We start from the raw sequence: 21,011 nt of genomic DNA on the forward strand, positions 1-21,011 counted from the left end.
GAGGGAAAGAGAAAAGAGAAAGAAAGAAAGAGAAAAAGGAAGAGACAGGAAGAAAAAAAGGTAGAAACTAATGAGAAAATGATGTTTATGTGGCTTCAAAGAAGAGTTACATGCCTGTGAGAGAAGAGGATAAGAAAATATCTGGATGAAGTCAGACAGGGGGAGAAGCAGAAGCTACAAGTCATAAAATACAAGAGTGAGGAGCCTACAGCCCCACTGGGCTTCGCTGAGAGTAACTACCGTCAGCACCTGCAAAGCTCACCTAGATGCCCCCTCCTCTCCCGGCGGAGGAGGTGGGGGTATGGGGTTGATAACTCAGAGAGCTTGTTTCTTTTGCACTGCCCCTTGATCTGCCCCCACAGAGTGCTGTGGGGCCCATGGGAGATGATGTGGAGAGGGTTCTACACTGGAGGTGAGCTGTTCAGGTGTCCCTCATGCTTCTTCCTCCCAATTCCTCTGGGATTGGGGCTCTAGAGACAAGAGCAGGGTCTGCACATTTGCATGCACTCACAGCATCAGCTCACCATGCCTAAAGATACAGCGATAAGATTACTTTAAAATGAACGCGGTGGGTGTTACACATCAGGCAATGTCGCCCTTCAAAGCGGTTTATGCGTTGCAACTCCTTACACCAACACCTGCCTGATATGGTTAGGAAATGAATTGTGGCTCTTATTGCTCTAAGCTTTTGGATCAACTAAGGAAACATACAAGGAAAAGACAAACTAATGAGAACGGAGACGCACCGTTTTAAATTTCAAATGGATTACCTGTGTCATTCACCAGGCAACATCCCAGTGGCTTTGACTTGCTCCAAAAAGAAAAAAAAAACATCCACCCCCACCAAGGGACGACAGTGCACTTCCAACTACAGTTTGAAAGAATGTGTTCTAGCTTCTAAACATGATTCCAGAAGAGATGTACTAAAAATACCCTGAGTAATGACAACATTCTAGGAACACGTGCCCAGGCTCTTAAAGGTGATTTCTTTGAAGGTGAAACTAAATTTTGAGGTGCTTATGAAAAAAAAAAAATCGGTCTCATGATTCTATTCTCAGTGCTCCTATGGAACCATTTGGGAAGAAAGAGAAGCCCCAGATATTTCTGAGTCTGTTCTCAAGGACAGAGATGGTAAAGAATGAAAGAGGACAGGGAAGGTTCTCTTCTATCCATGTCCTGCAGGCTGTGTCTTCTCAAAGAGGCTTACCTCTGTGACATACCTGTGACAGAGTGCCTCATGCAGGAGGCCCAGTTCAGCTACCTGCCCACTCTGAGGGGAGCAAGGTACAAGGAGTGTGGGGGTCATGGAAAGAGCTCTGTGGCCCTCCCCGAGAGATGCTTACCTCCCTGTACAGTTTACCCGCAGATGGAAACCCGATGCATTTGTGCGAGGCATCACAGATTGCGAAGGAGAAGGACATGATGCTTAAAAGTAAAGCTGTAAGTACGACTCTCTAATGCCTGCAGGAGACCACTAGGCCAAGCAGGAATGTGAGATCATAAGACAAAAAGATGCAAGTCGGTGACTGGGGAGGTTGGGAGAGCCAGGAATAAAAGGTGTCAGGCTCCGCTTTGGCAATTCTCCTTTCAATAAAGATAACGGGGTTCAAAGAGAAGTTAGGGTTTTTCGACAAAAATGTGAAAACCGCTCAAGCATTGGTTCACACGGTTCGTTAACAAGGTGTCTTTTATACGGCAAGTGCTATGCAAGGTGCTAGATAGTTCCTTTTTCCAAGCACCAAGATTTAAATATTTTCGTAGAGGGGCACCTGGGTGGCTCAGTCAGTTAAGCATCCGACTTTGACTCAGGTCATGATCCCACAGCTTGTGAGTTCAAGCCCCACATTAGGCTCTGTGCTGACAGCTCAGAGCCTGGAACCTGCTTTGGATTCTGCCTGTGTCTCTCTCTGTCGCTCTCTTGCTGGTTCTCTCTCTCTCTCAAATATAAACATTAAAAAAATTTTAAAACTTAAAAATACAAAAAAATATTTTCATAGAGAATCTGCTCCATGAGCCAGAATTTTATCTAAGTAAGCTACATAAACCATGTGTTATGTTTAGTTTGGGGTCTGATATCTAAATCATTGCTAGATAGTTCTTCTGACTAAGATAGAATGCTCTAGAAAGCAAAACCTCCCTCTTCAATGCCTCCTTAAACATCCCCTCAATTCCCACTTCCCACTTCCTGTTGCATTAACTCACAAATGCACAGTCACTCATGCATGCACACACAAGCATGAAATGTAACTTGGGTTTGGGGTTATAACTGCATAACTCTTCAGACCTTCACGACAGACCATGTTTACTTTTCTGTCATCAATTATAACTTGTTTTTCTCTAAACTAAAGCTTCCTTAGTTCATTATATCACTAATGAGTACAATTAAGAGCTAGGCCCTCGGTGCCTCACAGCATTTTTTCCCCAGTTAACGAAGCACACGGCCTTATAGATTCATTCACACAAGCTTACGTAACTCATATTGCTTGTGTGACCACAGCCAGATTTACGACGACACTGAAGATTCTCCCAGGACACTCTTTGTGTGTGTGTGTGTGTGTGTGTGTGTGGCCACAGGAATTTTGCTAGGTTTTCACGACAGGGCTGATGAATCTGATGGCCACGACCTAACTAAGTTCTACATTTATATAAAGCGTCTGCTCCTCTATTCTAATGTAACAGAGCGGGGATCTGCTCGCCAACATCGATTTGTATTATAGGTGCGGTTACTGCACGGACAAGCTCTGTTAAAAAGAGAAAGATTGCAGAGTTGGCTTCATCTCAGACGTCTGTGTCTGATTCGCAGACATCTGTGTCTCCCTGAGAAAGAACTTTTTCACAACCAGAGCTGTCCAACAGAGAAATAAGCCACTTCCTATGGGAGTGAACTCCCCGTAATGGGACGTCCTCAGGCACAGCCATTTCTCAGGGCTGTGGGGGAAGGCGGTCCAGTGCTGGGTGGGGAAGGCAGAGCCTTCCTGAGATGTGGGGGTGCTACATTTATGATGGAGGCGGTCTCCGGTCACCCAGATGAATGTGAAGTGACACCCCATCAGGGCCCGCTATTTCAGAGTGAGCTGTTGGGAAACACAAGGCTCTGGGCGTGTTCCAAAGTAGGATCTAAGGGAAGACGCCTGTGTCGGCCTTTTGTATGAAGCGCCAATGCACAGAACCAACTCCGAGGCTCAGGTCACATGGTAGAGCAACAGAGCAGAGCATGATGGGCCGGCAGCCCGGAGCAAGTCTGAGTGGTCTACTTAGACCGTTTAGACGGAAAGACGCTGTTGTCTCCACAAGTATCTGACCTCATTATTTGATCGACTGCTGAACTAGCTCTTCGCCTTTGGAAGTGTCTCCACTCCTCTCTCCTGCCCACCTCCTCTTAATACGGACTCCGGGTACAGCCTCCTAACCTGGAGGGAGCTGTCATTCCTAAGTTCTGCTTTCCATCTCTTCCTCTGGAGGAACTCAAACTCAGTGCTAAGTGTGAGGGGCTTCTGTATGGGTCTGGGGCCCCGCTTGTGAAAGGGAGGGAGCGAGGAAGAGCAAATCCTTTTCTAAACGCTGTGCTTTTGCCCAGAGCTGCGTCTCCGTTAGGGGAATTTCCTGAAGCCTGAGAGAGCCAGGGTGAACGGTTCTTCTTAAGCACAGTGTTTTGGTGAAGTCCGTGTGTGATAATACCACTGTAACCACAGAGGAATTTACCACAGGAAGTATCCCAGCTGTGACTTATTAGCATTAGAACAAATTACACAAAGCAAATTGTTAGCAGACATGTTTCCATAATATTTAACTGGTGGCCATAAATAACAGAGATTCTCTTTCAAGTCAAGGTTAGATTTTCAACAATCCAGCTTCCAATTGTCCAGGAAGGAATCGTCTTCGATTAGGGTAACCACTGGGGGGGAAGGACCCCCTGGAACTTCCCTCGACAGCACAACAGCACGACCAGCAGTTGGGCTGGAAGCTCAAGGGCCGTGTGAGCGAAGCGGGGCGTCGTCCCCGGGGTGACATAGAAGGATGGAAAGAGGAATGACTGCATCTCTAGACTTCTGGATTCACTTCTGGGGTCCCCAGGCGGCCCTCTCATGCCACCAGGAATATAAGACATGGTGAGACAACAGCACAGCTGGGCAACTACTCAGTTGGTGGAGTGTGTTTATGGTACAAAATAAACCACATCCACCAACAGGTTTTCACCCCTCTCCTTAACAAAATATTGCAGCTTTAAAAAGGTCACCTCCTCCCTCACAACCCGATGTCTTCTTATCTGAGGTTTAAAAAAAAGAAAGGTGAGTCCAATCTCTTCATCCTGTAACCCCACCAGGGAAGAGTTGAAAAAGTGCCCTGTGAGAGCAAACACTGGCACTCACCTGCTCACATGTATGAAAACCTGACTATGGAGACATCAAGGGGAATATTTCCATCTTTCCCGACTTTCTGCCAATGACTAAATTCAAGTCCTTGGTCACTGCTGGGAGTTTCCAATTATCTTCAGAGTTACGACAAAATTCTCCTAAAGCAATCTCAAAAAATAATTAAAAAAATGATTTTAATTAAAAAAAATATTCCATACAGCACATAAATACAAAAATAGGTTATTGCTGCTTCAAGGGTTGAGGCTGTTAGAAGAGGTGCTCTTTTATTGTTTTCCTATGAAATTTATAGTTGTATCTTCCCTCTCTCACTGGTTTCCTCCTGAAGTAAACCAACCTTCGCTCAGGATTCCTCCCATTTGGTTCTCCTGAGGAGTTCTTCATTCCTTTTTCCTGATGAAAGGAAAAAACCTTGGCAGCCCCGCTGAAGAGAAATGATGGGAGCCCGGTGAACGCTCTGGTGGGAACTAAACAAGGCGCTCAAGACGTCTGTCTGTTCCCTGCCCCACGGGCTGCCTGGCTAGGTCTCTGCCTCAGTCACAGGGGCCCTGGGCTGGCTTGACCCTTCCAGCCAGCCTGAGGGGTGCAGGCCCAGAACCCCAGAACCGTCCCCCAACTGCCTCCAGGGCGCACCCTGCTGGCAGCAGAGGGGATAGCTGGTCATAACAGCCTAGAGTGGGTTCTGCTCCAAGTTGCAGCTGGGAGGCATTCTAAACCAAGCGACTGTAAAACTGATCCGCTCTCAGCCTCTTCTAGGCTCTTCCAACTACTGTTAGAACACACACACACACACACCCTACATCTTTTTACTTGAAGTCTTCACAAAGGGAATCATGCACTTATAAAATACTTAAAATGATTTAGGCAATAGAATTGTCTTTAGATTTTTTTAAAAAAATGTTTGACACAGGTGATTGGAAATGTCTGGACACGCACACACACACTCACCCACTCTAATTTGGAATTATGCAAAACTATATCATTATTCACCGCAACCTGAAGCAAAGCTACTGCCATGGAATAACAAGTGTGAGGTTCCCAAAATAAGCTCGCGTTTGGACGAGAATGACACACATGGCCTGACTCTTTAAGGTCCATTTAGAGGAAATGGCCTGGCATGTTTTACATTTGCTGAGCTATTTAGCTGCCTGGTCTGACAAGATTTTTGAAAGGGGTGAAAATTAATTATAATTGCACTATTGCTACAATAATTTGGTTGGCTAATTGCATTTCAGTGCAAAAACAGGCAAGGAGGAATTTCCTCCCTGGGTTATTTTCTGATATGGCAGCATTCATTTTAAGAGTAATGAGATTTTTAAAAAGTCAAACCTTAAATATCATGGCTTCAGCAATCTGTCCTGCTTAAAGTTTAATGCAAAATGAGATCGCACCTCCGTGAGAGCAGTTACACGTGAACATGGATCCAGTTTTCTCCTAGACTTGAGAGGAGAAAATCTCTCTCCCCCGAAAACTACTCGCAGTATCTCTTTGACATTGTTTGGGGATGATTTTAATTTGGGGGCACCAATGCTCCTGCTTTTGTAGTGAGGGAAGCACTGGTGAGGGTGGGTAGGAAGCTTTGAAAGTCTCTCAACAAGGTATGTGTTGGCAGAAGAGACGCGACAGGTCTGAGAGAGGAATGTGAGTGGAAACCCGCGGATGCAGAAAGGGTGGGTGAGTTGTGGTGGGGTTTTCTGGGCCTCACCATTTTCACGTTGGCTTTTGAGGGAACTTATCTAGCTCCAGACCAGCCATGAGCACTTAAACTCTGAGGGACAGAGTCATTTTATCTAAGATGTTGGAAGACTCTGTCCCAAGGCCTGATGACACCGGGGTAGCTTTGTCAGGTGCTGAAAGCAGCAGACATGAAGCTCTCCCACAACCTGATGACTCCAGCTCAATTCAGGGGCCAGGTTTAGGACGGTCTCCTCCTCCCCTTCTCTGCCATGCTTTCAGTCCAGCCACCAGGTGTGTGTCTAAGAAAGGATTTTGCTATGATGGGCTTTCTCGATTATCGCTCATCAAAATGGGTCTAACGGCATGGCATGGAATCTTCCTTAGGATCTTCATCTAAGTTCTACCTGATCGAAGAGAAGATCAGCATTCAGATCTACCCTGGCAGCCCCTGTCCTGCACCAGGGCACCTGGTTGAAGGATGAGGGGCTGAAATCCCACCCTGCTCCAGCCATCAGGTGAGACCCCTGCTCTGCTCTGCCGGCTGCATCCCAGAGGAAGGTATGCTTTCCCTAACTTGCATTTTGGCCATGGGAGGCCCTGAGTTTTCCTTGATCCTCTCCCTCCCAGAGATTGCAAAGTCTAGCATTCATCTCCTCACCTCCAACGCTATAGATGTTTTAAGAGGATATGCCCATGGCGAAGGTGAATTCAGTTTGAAGATACGCTTCCTGTTCAGTGAGGAAGGAAGAATAAAAGAAAGAGGGACAGAAAGAAAGGAGAAGGATAAAAGGAATGGAGATGAGGTCACCTTCCTGCCTATTCAATTGTGGTTTCATCGTCCTTCCTTGGACACAGCTGCAAAGGGGTAAAAAATCAATTTTTTTTCTATTACTTCACAGTGAGGAAGGAGAAAACCTATTTGTAAATTGAATTAAACCCAATAATAGCATGTCTGTGTATTTGTTGAGAACTAGAAAAATTAGCTAGCGATACAACTACGTAATCCGGCAATGTAACTAGAAATCAACACTCTTCCATTTCAAAGCTTATCTGAGACATTTTTCTTCTTCTTTTTTAAAGAAACACCCATGGCTAAATGTCACTAAGACTCTTCGGCGTGCCAACACATCAACACCTCAGTAAGGACTCTGAAAAGGAAGGGACTCCAAAGCCCCATCTGGGAAGAACATACTTCCAGATTTTTGCCTTTGCTGCTTGTGCATCTCAGTCCATCAATAATGACTGGGTATGAACTAGAATGCTCTAAGAGACGGTTTCTTCCCAAGTTGCAATCTGTGGTGCTGACTGTGGAAGAAATTCCCCGTGTCTGTGTAGGCTAGATCTTGTTCACAGAGACCCTAACCCATCCACGGAGTACCGGATCAGCAGGCTACTGCAGTGAGGGTCCTGAAACTTCATTAACAGTCTGCCCTCTAGTGGGACAACACAGTATTTCAAATAACTAGGAATAGAAAAGACTTTTTTCTTCTCTGTCAGAGGGCAAAAGAATTCAAGTTTTCCAGATAGTGCAAAGTGAGGCATTTTTCCCTCATAAGACAGCTTCCAGAGCTGAATTAAGCAAGGCTCACAATGATAGGTCCCCAGGGCAGACTTAAAGACAGGTGGTGCTGTGGTGGAGACAGAGGTCTTTCTTCTCACATCTTTGTGAGAATGCTTCAGGGTTCTTCTTGGGCAATAGCATTCCGTTCCCTGCTCTCTCATCATAAAAATAGGACCCACTCTAAGAGCAACCAGCCTACCAGGAATGTTAAAATAACAGGCTTTTCCATAATTTTTGGCAAATCATTAACACAGAGGAGCCTTTCAAAAGGGTCATGTTGAATTTTTTGTTTTTAAAGGCAGAGATGCACGATTTTTTTTTTTTTTAAAGGCCAAGTCTTTGTGGCTGTTAATTTTAGGAAGAGAATCCATTTTATGATGGTGGCTGGATGTTGGTAAGGCAGAAGATGATCTTGAGATCTGTTGTCTGGACATTGCTTCTATCTTTTAAAAACCTTCAGAATTTGGCTTGCTTCAGTTTATCAATATGGTAGCACAGTTTCAGCGCAGGGCCCAGCTTCAGACCCAAGTATTTCATGATCATATCACTCTTCAGCAACAAGAGAGCATTGCCATCAATCTCCTGGCAGAACAGGATCAGAAAAAAGAAAATCCAGAAGGTGGTCAGAATAATAGAACAGTGGCTCTGGTTAACATGTGGTCAGGGGATGAGGCGAGGGAATATGGATTTACTCATATATACATCTCTTAGTCCCAAGGCAATATCTTCTTTAAAAAATAAAGCAAACAAATACTATGTGTTCCTCTTCCCATAATGTCCCTGAGGTCATATGATACATTGGATCTTTCATATTCCTGCTCCCCCTACTGAAGGAACCGAACATAACTCCAGTTATGTTCCCGATATCCCCCACATGATATTCATGATATTTATCTCTTTACCTGCTCTAGGACCAAAGAAGCAAAAAATTTACAATGGACTTAATGTTTGTGTCCCCATCCAAATTCAAATGTTGAAATCCTACCCTCCCATATGACAGTATTTGGAGGTGGGGACTTTGGGAGGTAATTAGGTCATGAAGGTGGAGGCCTCATGAATGGGGTTAGTGTCCTTATACAACAAGATGGCAGTCTGCAACCCAGAAGAGGATTCTCACCCTGATCCCAGACTTCCAGTCTCCAGAGCTGAGAAATAACATCACTCTTGTTCATAAGCCAGCCAGTCTATGGTACTTTGTTATAGCAGCTTGACTGGATTAAGACAAAGTGTCACCTGTTAGACCCTGAAACTAGCAGTTACTTTTCCATTTCAGGTGCCGGTACGAGGCCCTGACTGCCTTCCATCACCCTAATCTCTTCTATCTTTTCTTGGTAAGCCCACTGACCTTGAGCTGATTACCAAATTGCTCATTACATTTGATGAGGGATTTCAGGTGTCTGGCCCTATCAATAATTTGAGGTGGCAGACAACTAAATAATGCACCTACTTCATCCCAGGATTCAGCACAAAGAACTACTAAGGGAATGCCAACCCCTCGTGGTCGTGGTATTGTTCCGATTTGTCTCTGAAAATGGTAACCTTCCAGAATGCGTGTAGAATTCATGAACCTTCTAAGGCTGGGTTTCCTCATTCACCTATCCTGTCATTTTCAGGTCACAAGAGACAAAGGGTAGAAAGTGTGGGTGCTCAGGTTGGGAGAAGAGGCAGTTACAGGACTCATATAACCATGCAAGGCTCACCAGCCCTTGTTCTGCGTCTATGCAGCCGGTATTGATGGAACACCTACTCTGTCACTCACTCTCTGTGTCGTTGGCAAAATGGAAGAAGAGTGGGCAGATCTCAACGATGGGCCTAATATTCTCTCTTTACCCCATCTCCTAGACTTCCACCATCCCCTACCACTCTGAAGGAGAGCCAGACTCCTCCTACCCAGATCTGTCTTAACATAACCCAGTCTATGGTCCCTGCTCTCAAGGCCCCATTGTCCAGCGATGGTAAATATATCCCTAATGAGCGCCTGGGTGGCTCAGTCAGTTAAGTGTCTGGCTCTTGGTTTTGGCTCAGGTCATGGTCCATGTGGAGTTTGAGCCCCATATCAGGCTCCATGCTGACAGTGTGGAGACTTCTTGGGATTCTCTCTCTCCCTCTCTCTCTGCCCCTCACCCACTCATGCCGTCTCTGTCTTTCTCAAAATAAATAAATAAACTTAAATAAATACATATATATATATATATATATATATCCCTAATGAAATGTGAGTGTTGGGTTAGAGCAGAAGTCTCCCCAGATCTGAGAGTATGGTTTCTATGACAGAATCACCAAACAAAAGTGAGAGACAAGAAGGAGAATATCATGGTAAATGTGGCCAGCCAGAATAATGTTCCCTCTCTTCCCCCCTAGATGTTTACGTCCTACTCCCCTAACCTGTGAGTATGTGAGGTTACCTGGCAAGGGGGAATTAAGGCTACTGATGAGCTGGATTTAAAATGGGGGTGGGGGGGAAGGGTATCCTGGATTACTGGGTGGGAGAGACAGCATCATCGCAAGGATCCTTACAAACGGAAGAAGAAATCAGAAGACAGAACTAGAGTCGGCAGCCTGGGCAGGACTCGCCTGATGTTGCTGGACTTGAGGATGAGGGCAGAGGCCTACAGGCCAAGAAATGAGGGTGGGTCCAGATGCTGGGAAAGGCAAGGAAACCAATTCTCCCTAGAGCTTCCAGAAAGGAATGTCAGCCCTGCAGACGCCTTGATCTCAGCCCGCCAAGACCCGTCAGACTCCTGACCCACTGAACTGTAAGATAATAAATCTGCGTTGTTCTAAACTAGATGTTTGTTGTAATTGGTTCTAGCAGCAATAAAAAACTGACATAGTAAGCCTGGCAGATGAAGTATTAATTATTACTTTTTTTTTATTTACCATATTTATAATATTTCAGAATCTCTTAAATATATATTCTAGAATCTCCCTTCTAAGAATACCTGCTACCTGAAGGCTAACTATAAGCCAGGTGCCGTGCTGAACACCTTACGTGCATTTTCTCATTGAACCCTCAAAGCAGCTTAGACTATTAGGCACGGTTACAGTTTGCCCGGCATATTGTAGGTGTGCTATAAATGTCTGTTGAATGTGCAGACAGACGGATGGATGGGCAGGAAAACAGGCACTCCTAATAACGGCCGAAATGAGGGAACAGATGGGACAAATACCCCTTCTTAAAAACAAAACGAAGTGAGAAGCCTGTGGTTCCATCTGGCCTCCCTTGAGTGGTGGCCCGAGGCTTAGTTGAGACCAGTCCCCCTCTGCAGCCTGCAGCTCCCTGAACCTCGCCCTTCCTCCATGCTCCCTCCACCCCCGCCTCCGGCCCCCTCCCAGGCCGGGCCTACCATGTGCATGCAAGTACTCACGTGCTTTCTAAAGAGTTCCACGTGAGGCCCCAGAGCCTGCGGGTCAGCGTCTTTCACGAACCAGACCACATCCTCCACAGTCCAGGTGGAGGGGTTCCTGCTCCGGGGCCGCCTGGCATCCTGTCCGTCTGGGGAAGGGCTTGAGGCTGGACGGGTGAGCACACACAAGGAGAACATTAGACACCGGGATGATGGCCTCAGTGCCTACCTGGTGCTGCCTGCCCCCACCTGGCTCTTAGTCCAAGGCTGTGGCCTTAGTGACCTCCTGTGACAGAGAAAGGCTGGGAGAGACAGCCTGCAGCACGGGGAGGCCACTTCTGGAGGCAGACCCTCCCATCCCTGCAAACGACCTCCACTCTCCCACGGAGTAAAGCGTTAGAAAATGGATCTCCTTCAACAGGCTGTGCTTCTGGTCCATGTTAGTTTTAAAAAAACCCTCCTGCTCAGTTCTGTCTCAGTGAGCCTTGGACCTCCTTAGCCGGGTGACCAGAGAAGGCTTGCTAAGCTGAACGTCCAAACTGGCCCCTACAGTGCTAGGAGGCCAGAAAGAATTCAGATCCTTTCTGCCTCCCCTGGTTACACCGAGACATAAAGACTAGGAGAACCGAGGTGCATTTTGGTCCTCGTTCTGGGTCTGTGCCACCAGTGCCGGGAATCCCGCTGTGAGAGGCGCCTCTTCTCTGCATGTGCAGAAAGGAGACATCCTCTCACTGCCCCAGGCACAGAGTGCCTCCATGGCCCCCCGCTCTTCAGAGGACTTGCCCCAGTCTCCCCTACTAGCATGAGAGTTCCTTGACAGCAAAGGGTCCAATCCTGTGCCTGGTCCCGAGCTGGTCCTTGATACGTGATTATTGCATGACCTGCACCATTCCTTAAATGCATCCCCCACATGGCAGAGTAAAAGGTACAAGACAAGTAAAGGAGGAAAAAAGTAACGAATCGAATGCCTGGCCATATCTAGAGGTTGACTTTTTTCATATGTCCCAAACTAACTCCTCTTTCTCCAGCACCAGGTTCTCCTCCTATCTGTTGGGTTTCTGAAACCACAGTGATGTCTCTACTTCTACCTCTCCTTCTACTGCCCCTTATTAGCTCCCCACATTTAATTATTCTTAAGCTCTTAGGAAGATGCCTCTCACACTGGATCCTCCCTCCCACCCTGCTGCCCCTATCGGAGATCCTCTTACCCAAACCCCTGCGATGGGTTCCATGGGTATCCTTGCCCTGGGCTCTCTTCCTTCTGGGCAAAACTGTCTACTGCCTCAATGCTTTCTGTAGACCCAACCCTGTCTGTGCCCCTTGCCTATGTACTGACTCCAGAGTCCATACTCTAGCTCAAGGTCAAGGACTCTCTTACAATAACGTCTTTCCTTCTGAGACAGAGGGGAAGCGCTTTTGTGCCAGAGAGACCTAGGAACAAACCCTGGAGCCACCCACTGCTACCAATTTGACCATGACTCAGCTCATTAGCTGTAAAATGGCAACACTGTCCTTTAGGAAGGGCAAGTGTCAGACTGAAATGGGATTAGGCCTAAGCCCTAGGGCTACCATGCATCAGGCACTCCACAGAGGGGAGACACCCTGCCTGCCTCCACTGCCCTCCTGCACACTCCCATCCGGGCACACTGACAGAATGTCTCCCTAGCTTCCCTTCTCCATCTTTAGCCAGGGCTTTTGGCTTTTCTCTAGAAGCACATACCCTCCCTCCTTTCCACAGAAGCTCCATCAGCCATCAAAACCCAGGCAGACCCCTTCATAGGCAGCATTTCTGTGTCCTGCCATCTGGACATCACATTCCTCTGCCTTTAACCCCCACATCTTTGTTCTCAAGACGCTTTCCACATTCCACCTTATAGTGCAGTTACGCGTGTCTATAACCTCCAGTTAGATTTAAATTTCTCAAGGACAATCATTTTCATCTCCCCCCATCCCATCCCATTCATTCCACAAACATCTACTAAGCATCTCTTCTGTACCAGGTCCTGGGCAAAGTGTCTGGTGAAAAACAGGATCCTCTCATTACGGGGTTTATGATCATTGACTCCTCCACAATTCTAAGTAAATGTGTTTGCAAATATGGGCTCAGGAGGTGTAAAATGAATCAATATATTTTGTAGGAACAGTATAGATAACTCACATAAAGGACTTGAGGAGGTAATCCTTAATCCTATTTTCAGGCCCAAAGAGAGTGGAGGCTCTGAACAATGAAGCAGCCTCCCTACAGAATAATTCTATGTGAAAAGTCCAGAAGCCTTCACTTCCACTTCCCCCTTTCAGTCTCGGGGCGCAGTGGTTCTCTGCTCTCTCTTTCTGGCTCCTCTTTTTAACATGCTCGAAAAGTGCACAGCTCTCCATTAGTGCTGAGCAAAGTACAACATCACATTTCCGAGTGTGCCCTAAAACCATAATGGTTCAGTTGAGAACTGGATTTGCTTTGAGATTTTCCCTGCCTTTTCCTTGCCGGACCTGAGAGGGTCCCCGAACGTGGGTTGGCACAGGGCATTTTGCCGGGAAACTATTAGTGCACCCCGGAGCCGTCTGAATGCGGATGCATGTTTGTTCGAGATGATTTCACTGCATTTAAAGACATCTGCACTCAACATGGGGACGAGGAATCACAGAAATCATATTCGCCCTCGATCCTGCTCCATCGGTGCTTCGGTGGTAATCAGGGTGATAAAAGATTCTCTGATTACAAAGGCTGCAAGCCTTTGGTGCCAAGAATGATTTTAGAGTGATCAGAGCAGAGGTCAAATCGTTTCCTGTATCTAACAGGAAGGAAGAATACCAGACCAATTCATAGCATCATCCCTGGGAGCCCAAGCTCCTTGAGCAAGGTCAGGGCACAACTTTCCTAGTGGTCACAGCCAGGGGTTGAGCAAGAGGGGCGGGATCATCTTGACTGAGGAGGCTCTCCAGGTGATGGCTGTGGAAGGAGGCGGCCCAGTTGGAGAGTGGCCCGGGTGCTTGCTGTGGGCATTTTTCACCTTTCCAGGATGAAATAGCACCAGCCGGGCCTGGCTCGGGAGCCTCTCTGAGGGGGTCTCTTAGTCATACAAGACAGAGAGCAGCAGGAAGCCTGCCACACCTTGGGAATTGCTCAAGATCCAAAGCACATAAACTGGCTCTAGAAGGAAGAGAAATGGAACTTTCCAGTGGCAGGTTTGTAAAGCCTTTGCAGTGGTCTATACTCACAAAGATAATAAATACACTACCCTCCCCTCCAGTGGCTGTGAAGGTGTCAGGAAGACAGATGGATCCGGCCTGACACAGCCAGGCCAGGCGGATGTGATTGGACAGCAGGAAGACATGATGGATGTGAAAAGAATCTCGTTCCTAAGGGACCAGGGCATGCAAAGTGCTCGCCAAACGCCTTTATGGGAAGGCAGGATTCTCCATGTCAGACAACTTTGTGTATGTCATGTCCCTTCACTAGAGCTGCCAGATTCGGTGAAGAGTGAAACCCAGTTGTGAATGGATGTGTAGGTGAAGGAGGTGGGGGTTGTTTCTAAAGCTGATCTCGCGTGCACCAGGAATAAATGCCTACGAATCAGTGTTTAAAGCAAGCCCGGGCATTTTCACGGCACAGGGACTTGCATGGCTGTCTTTGAATCTCTGTGTCTCATACCTGCCTACAACCACATGCATAATTTCCTTTTGCTCATTCATAATTCAAAGAAAACTTTTGAGCTAACAATAGAGTCATATGGAGGAACGGAAGGAGCAATGAGCCGGGAGTCAAAATCCCTACCACCCACCAGCCGTGTGAGTGTCTTTGTACTTCTCAGGTGTGAAATAAGGGAGTTGGGAAGAGAATCTCTAAGGTTCCTCTGCCTCTGATATGGTTGTGGTTTGTCCCGCACAACACCCGGGGAGTCACCTTCTTGTGTATCAGAAAGTCTTATCAGTGTGTCCATGAGCAATGCACACTGAGTAGAGTACCAACGGCCAAGCTTGTAGCCCTTCCTGGCCCAAATCATTCTCCGTGGGCTTTAGTTTCTTCATCTTGCTGCTCAAGAGTATCGTAAGAATCAAGTATGTGGCTTTGGGCTGGAGCCTGATAAAGAACATCTTGAAGGGAAGCCCATCGGTGTCCAAAAGGGACCTCTCAGTGTCCTTCCTCAGGTTTCTCTGAGTCCCCTTGGCCCTCTCGGCATCTCTAGCGCTGGATCTGGGTTGGAGGGGATGGGGGTGAAAGCCAGGGAAGGGTAGATCTGTTCTCAGCTCCTCCTAGTGACCTGGTCCCTGTAGAAGGCACCCTTCCTAGAAACAAGGCCATGAGGAGTGTGGGAGGTGCCCAGCCTAGCCCACAATCTGGGTAGCATCAGGTAGTTTAAAACAGTGTTGTGTTTCATTATTTCTATGGTAAGAATTTTCAAGACTGTATGAGGCGAGAGAGATAGGAGACAGAAGAGCACCTGACCAATCCTCAAATTTTAATCAGATTTTTCTTTTATTCTTTCAAGACCAGTTGACATGCTGCATGAGAAGAGAGGATGCCCTGAGAGACAGGAGAGACCAAAGGCCTAAAATGAGGCCACAATGGGCTGGATCCTTCTCTACCACCACAGACATGCGACCTCTGGGCAAGCAATCTGACCGCCGCCAGGAAGCTTCCAGCCACTCCTCCCCACGGTCCTTCCCTAGCCAGCTCCTGCTTCCCTGTCCAGCTGGCTCCACTGTCACTTCTCCGGGAAGCTTTTCCCACCTCCCTGGAGCAGGCTCAGTGACCCCTCCCTAGCTGATCCTCCCATAGCATCATATTTTTCCTTGGAGGGATAGTCACTGTTGTAATGAAGTTTGTGCAATATTGTTAACGTTTGCCTCTGTGGAATTGCACACTGTCAGAGAGCAGGGCCCACATGTGTCTTGCTCACAGCTCCATCCTTAGACTTGGGACGAGCCCCTGGCATAGTGTGCTCAGTAAGTATCTGCTGGCTGAGATGGAGCAAAAGCTGTCTGAGACTTAGTTGCCTTGCCTGTCAAACACCTACCATGTTGAGAGGATTAAATGGGATGATGTGAAGCATTAACCAGTAAGAATTAATCAAAAGGTAGTTACTATGCTTCCTATTATTATGATGTGTCATTCCATAATGGCCAGTAGGTTTGTCTTGCTAAAGTCCATGGCCATCAGCTTACCTCCCTGTTCAGAAATGTCTGGTTCCCACAGATGAAAGCTCAGTCTGCTCGAAGTGGACCCCAAATCTCCCAGGGTGATTTCCCTCAGCATCTCTGCTCAAACTCTCTTCTTTCCCTGGAATCAATAAGCCCTTGCCACACTTTTGCTCACGTCAATCCCTCCACATAGAGCGCTGTCCCTATTCTCATTTTCTGATTGGATGGTCTCTCTGTCCATCACCCAACACCTTACCCTATGGAAGCTTTACTTTCTTCTTTATTTTCATTCTTTCTTGATTCTGAAACTTGGACCTAATTGTGGTTGGGACTTTTACAGCATGTCCTATTTAATGCAAAAGTTAGGAAGCTTTTGTTATCTGAAAACTTTATAGCTCTTGATGCTTGCATGTTGGGTGGGAGAAGATGTTTATATGTTGGATGGGGAAGAGCTCTCAAATTTTTACCTGAGTATCAGCAAAAACCAAGGAAATGTGTCCTGTGAATACATCCCCTCAGAATCCACTGGCAGGGGCTATAGGTATGATCTATCAAGACAGCAGGGGGCAGGGGGAGTACTCACAAGAGAAGGCTGAGAAATTTGTCATGTCATCCATATCTACCCTCCTGCCTGCAGCCTCATGCAGTTCTCTGGATTCTGTGATTTTAAACCATTTTGATTAGCACCACAGGGGAAAATCATTTTTTAGGTCCCCTCCAGGGTTTATGACTTAGGTCAAACCCTCCTAAAGAGGTATGGTTTCTTCCAACCAAATACTTACACTTGGGAAGCAATTCCAGAGCAATCCTGAGCAATTCCCAGGGTGGAGGGCAAACTTAATAACCCTCAGAGTGCCCACAGCAAGCACCCAGACTGGCAGTTAAGTGACAAATGGGTAAGGAAGCCAATGGTTTCCTCTCCTACTTTAATATACTGCCATTCGATTCAGCACAGTTTATCTCCATGGGTTCCAGATATGTTTAGCTGCACGGACTTTGTTTGAGCAAAGCATACATAGAACCCCGCTCTGCAAATGTGAAGAGGCCCTGGTTAAAGAGGGCAGGGTGTTGGGAGTCCTGTCTGCTCCCATCCCCTCTTCCCTATCCCCTAGAGCTTCGAAGGGACCCCCTGAAGCCTACTGAAAGTCTGGAAATCCCTGGGGTAATTTTGAAAGACACAGGCTTTGGAGCCAGTTAAAGTGAAATCCTGACTCAACACTTGAATGACCTTATCTTGATCTTCACTTTCTTTATCTGTACTTTGTATATAATAATATCTACTATAACAATGTGTACATATTATAATAAATCATAAAATACAACTTGCAAGAAGTCATAAATAATGTATGGAAAGTGTCTGGCTCTTGGTAGGTGCTCAATAAATAGTTATTTAGTATGTGCCTCAAGCAAGCAGGCTCCTATTCTGGGGCTATGGAGGATTTTGATATGAGCAAGGGACCTCACAAAGCTGAGGGTCTGGTTCCTACTGTGGGACAGGGAAGAGAAAGTCCTAGAGATGAGAGAACAAAGTGCTACAGAAGGAATCAGAAGGAACAAACATTCTAATTGGGAGGTGTGGCTGAGACTCTCGGTCACCTACTCAATATCTTTTTTTTTTTGCACTTCTTCCTTTATAACGGAAATCCTGATTTCCAGCTGGGATCGTGGTTTCTTAGAACAAAATCATATTTCCCAGTTTCCTTTGCAGCTGGTAGCCATGTGACTAAGTTCTGGCCAATGAGATGGAAGCAGCAGTGGAAACCTCTCTCAGAGATGCTGGCACTGCCCTCCTACATCTTGATGCTAGAGTGGACATAGCTGGCTGGCTTTCTGGTATCTGTTTCCATTTAGCACACTGGTTAAAGGAATCTTTGGAGCATTCGAGTTAATGTGCCTACAAAGGGTTAATAATTTTCTTTTTTCTTCAGTATACTAAAGAGGCTCAATAATGAACTTCTACCATTACATTTTGCAGCTAAAATGAGGAAGCTAGGTGGGTGAGTGTGTGATTTTTGAACATCCCAAAGCCCCAAAGCGTCCAGCTAATTATGGACAACTCTGATTTTCAGGGCATCAAAGTTCTCACTAATATTTCTAAGTAGTGAAAGAGGCAATCCGTATTCAGGGTACAGTTTGTGTTTTGCTTGGAGAGGAAGGTTACAGGCACTGGTGGGCTCCATCTCTCTGATTTTACCCAAGATCCTAAGAGGCAAAGCCCTGAGTGAGTGGGGATCTCCTGGGGGGTTAACCAGAGCTCTAACAGAGGGGGTTCTCTCAGAGTTGGTTCCCAGGGAGCGTCTGGACCACCCCTCAGGCAGACCCCCTCAGACAGCTAACTGGAGAACAAAGAGCTGGGGAGGAGGCGAAAATGAAGGACAAGAGAGTTGTTGAGGGAGTGATAGATAGGAGGGCATCCCAGGGTGGGAGGGAAGCTACCTTGAGATCCCTTTGAAGGATCTAAGATTCCTCTCATCCAGGGGTACCAGATAGACTGGGATGGAGCAGACAATTCTTCAGGTAGTGATAGAAGTTCTTTTCATCCTTTTATTGCTCAAATCCTACACTTACGACATCGGGCCTGATACTCCACCAACTTGACCAGAAGACAGGGTAAATATCTCCTTTTTAAAAAATGGCAACACTCTTAGAATTATGAGTCAACTCAATCAGGCGATGACCTGCAATCACCCTGAGCAAATGGGAACTGGGTTGAGGAGAAGAGGTTGACAGGAAGAGACAGCTAAAAGGCAGAGGGGCACCAAGAGGAGTGTTTTGACAACCAGGGGCAACATGAGGACACTGGCATCATGGTAGGGGACACAGAGATAATGAATGTTTATTGAACTACTACATGCCGGGTGCTACAAAAACTCTGGGGATAAGCCTAGGAAATAAACGCTGCCCCTCATTTACTTTAAGATGTTGATTTGTGCCAAATCTTGTTCTCTTCTTTCGTTCTTAAAAATCAGGTAGAACAATGTCTCTCTCCTTTGGAAAATGGGCTCTGCCCACTCAAATCGTCTGCATGGCTGATGGCTTATGTGACAATGTTGGGAAGTAGTCTGCAGGGTCCCTCTACATTTGGCAAGACCCCCGTGGCTGAGGGATTCTGTACTCTGCTCCTCAGAACTGCCTTCTGCTCAAGGCGTTCCTGCCTGCCTTTCTATCTATCCTCAGCCAGGAGAGGCTTGTGTGAGATGCGGGAGGTCTTTGAGGGGAAAAATGGAGGATGTTGGATCATACAAACTAGCTCATCACTGTGGCTTCTCAGGGCTACTGGTTGAGAGATCCAAGGCTCCGAACAAAAATGTGACTTGTCAAAGAAGACGGTCAACCCATTGGGAGGCTCCAGAGGGGCAAGATGAAGACTCCCTAACTCCTCAGCCTGGGGCCTCCTCTCCTCAGCAGCTTTCAGGTGCAGAGCTGCTGGGCTGTGATTGGGTGAGAGATGTGTTCACGTGATCTGTGACAGCTAATCTTTATCGAGCTTTTACCATGTCCTCGGTCTGACACTAAATACACGTGTGAACTTATTTAATCCTCCCAACAAACCTATGAGATAGATGCTGTTGTTATCATTCTAATTTTACAGGTGAGGAAACTGAGGCACCGAGAAACCCAGACTTGCAAAAGGTCATACAGTCAGGAAGTGGTAGGTCCATGATTCTAGCCCAGTGCATCTGGCTCCATATTCCATGGATTATCCACTATGCTTTACAGCCTTTGTTCATTAATGAAATACTGAAGCTTGAAAATGATTTAAAAAAACAGTGGATACCAAGCTATCCCTAGAATGAGAGCACTTTCATGCATTGCATCCCAACAAGGTATCACAAGGTAGTATAACCAGCATTAAGGAAATGTTGTTTAACTCTGGTTCTGCCCATGTATTTGTGTCCTACAAATGTCACCCACTATGCAAGAAAAGATGCTTTATTGACATCTAGTTCTTCTTTTTCCTGGCACAGAGATGATCTACATCTCTCAGATTCCCTTAGAGTTAAGTGTGGCATAATGGCCAGTTCTTGCCAATGAAATGTGAGTGGAAATGACGTGCATCATTCTCAAGCTCTAGGGAAGAGTATGTGCCTTCCTCACTCACTCTTTCCCTTTCTACCCAGTAGGTGTTTGGGGCATGGAGGCCATAGGGGATAGCAGGGCCACAAAATGGACAAAGTCTGAGCCCCTGAATCGGGATGCATCCATGACCTAAGAACACCCACCTTGGACTCTTGAACAAAAAAATAAAATAAATTTCTATTGCATTTGAGCCACTGTACATTTTGGAATCTACTTACTCCTACAGCCTCGCCTGTTCTTATGTACTATTTTCTTTACTTATGGTCAAAAGTTGAAGTTAGCTGCCTTTAAGAACAACAAAAATTCTTGAAAGGGCTTCCAATTTTCCAGTGTTCCATATTCAGATAGCATTGTTCCCCCTGAAGCCACCCCCTTCCCCCTACATGCAGTTATCCCAGAGCAAGGGCATAGGAGGTTAAGTCATGGGGAAGCCAGAGCATGCATTACATTACCACATCTGTTTCCTTCAAGAGGGGTCCCGTTTCTCTTGGGGCTGGAGCCTGGGGGCCTCAGCCCAGGTGTCAAGGGGCCTCCAGAGGACATGGGGCTGGAGCGGGGACCACTGGCAGTGGTGGCCAAGACTCCCCCAAGGTGGCCATCTCCAGAGTTCTGTCTCTTGCAGTACAGCGAGGAAGAGGTGGGCAAGGAGCCCCTGTGGCTAAAGGTGGAGGCGGAGGGGTCCATGCTGTAGCGGTTCATGCCCACAGGGTTCGCCAGGCACTCCTCAGTGGTGACTGTTTTTGCTAAGCAAGAAGGCAGGACAGAGAAGCAGAGATCAGAAAGCAAGTCCAGGGGCTACCTGACAATCTTGGCAAACATTTCCTCAGTGGCATG

At 46.7% G+C, this 21,011-nt stretch overlaps 1 protein-coding gene across 6 annotated transcripts in view; it reads right to left on the reverse strand.

Moving 5' to 3' along the window:
- Positions 1–1,022: 1,022 nt before the first annotated feature.
- Positions 1,023–21,011, reverse strand: part of SCML4 (Scm polycomb group protein like 4) — a 120,696-nt gene continuing 100,707 nt past the window's right edge. For all 6 annotated transcript variants that reach the window (XM_049654094.1, XM_049654096.1, XM_049654095.1 and 3 more), the window contains 3 exons: positions 20,630–20,920; positions 10,980–11,125; positions 1,023–8,193 (listed from right to left, as the gene is read on the reverse strand). In XM_049654094.1, coding sequence (XP_049510051.1) covers positions 8,068–8,193; positions 10,980–11,125; positions 20,630–20,920 — 563 coding nt within the window. In that variant the 3' untranslated portion in view covers positions 1,023–8,067. The remainder of the gene's footprint in view (positions 8,194–10,979; positions 11,126–20,629; positions 20,921–21,011) is intronic.

Source organism: Panthera uncia, assembly GCF_023721935.1.
Source record: "Panthera uncia isolate 11264 chromosome B2 unlocalized genomic scaffold, Puncia_PCG_1.0 HiC_scaffold_24, whole genome shotgun sequence".
Taxonomy (NCBI): Eukaryota; Metazoa; Chordata; class Mammalia; order Carnivora; family Felidae; genus Panthera; species Panthera uncia.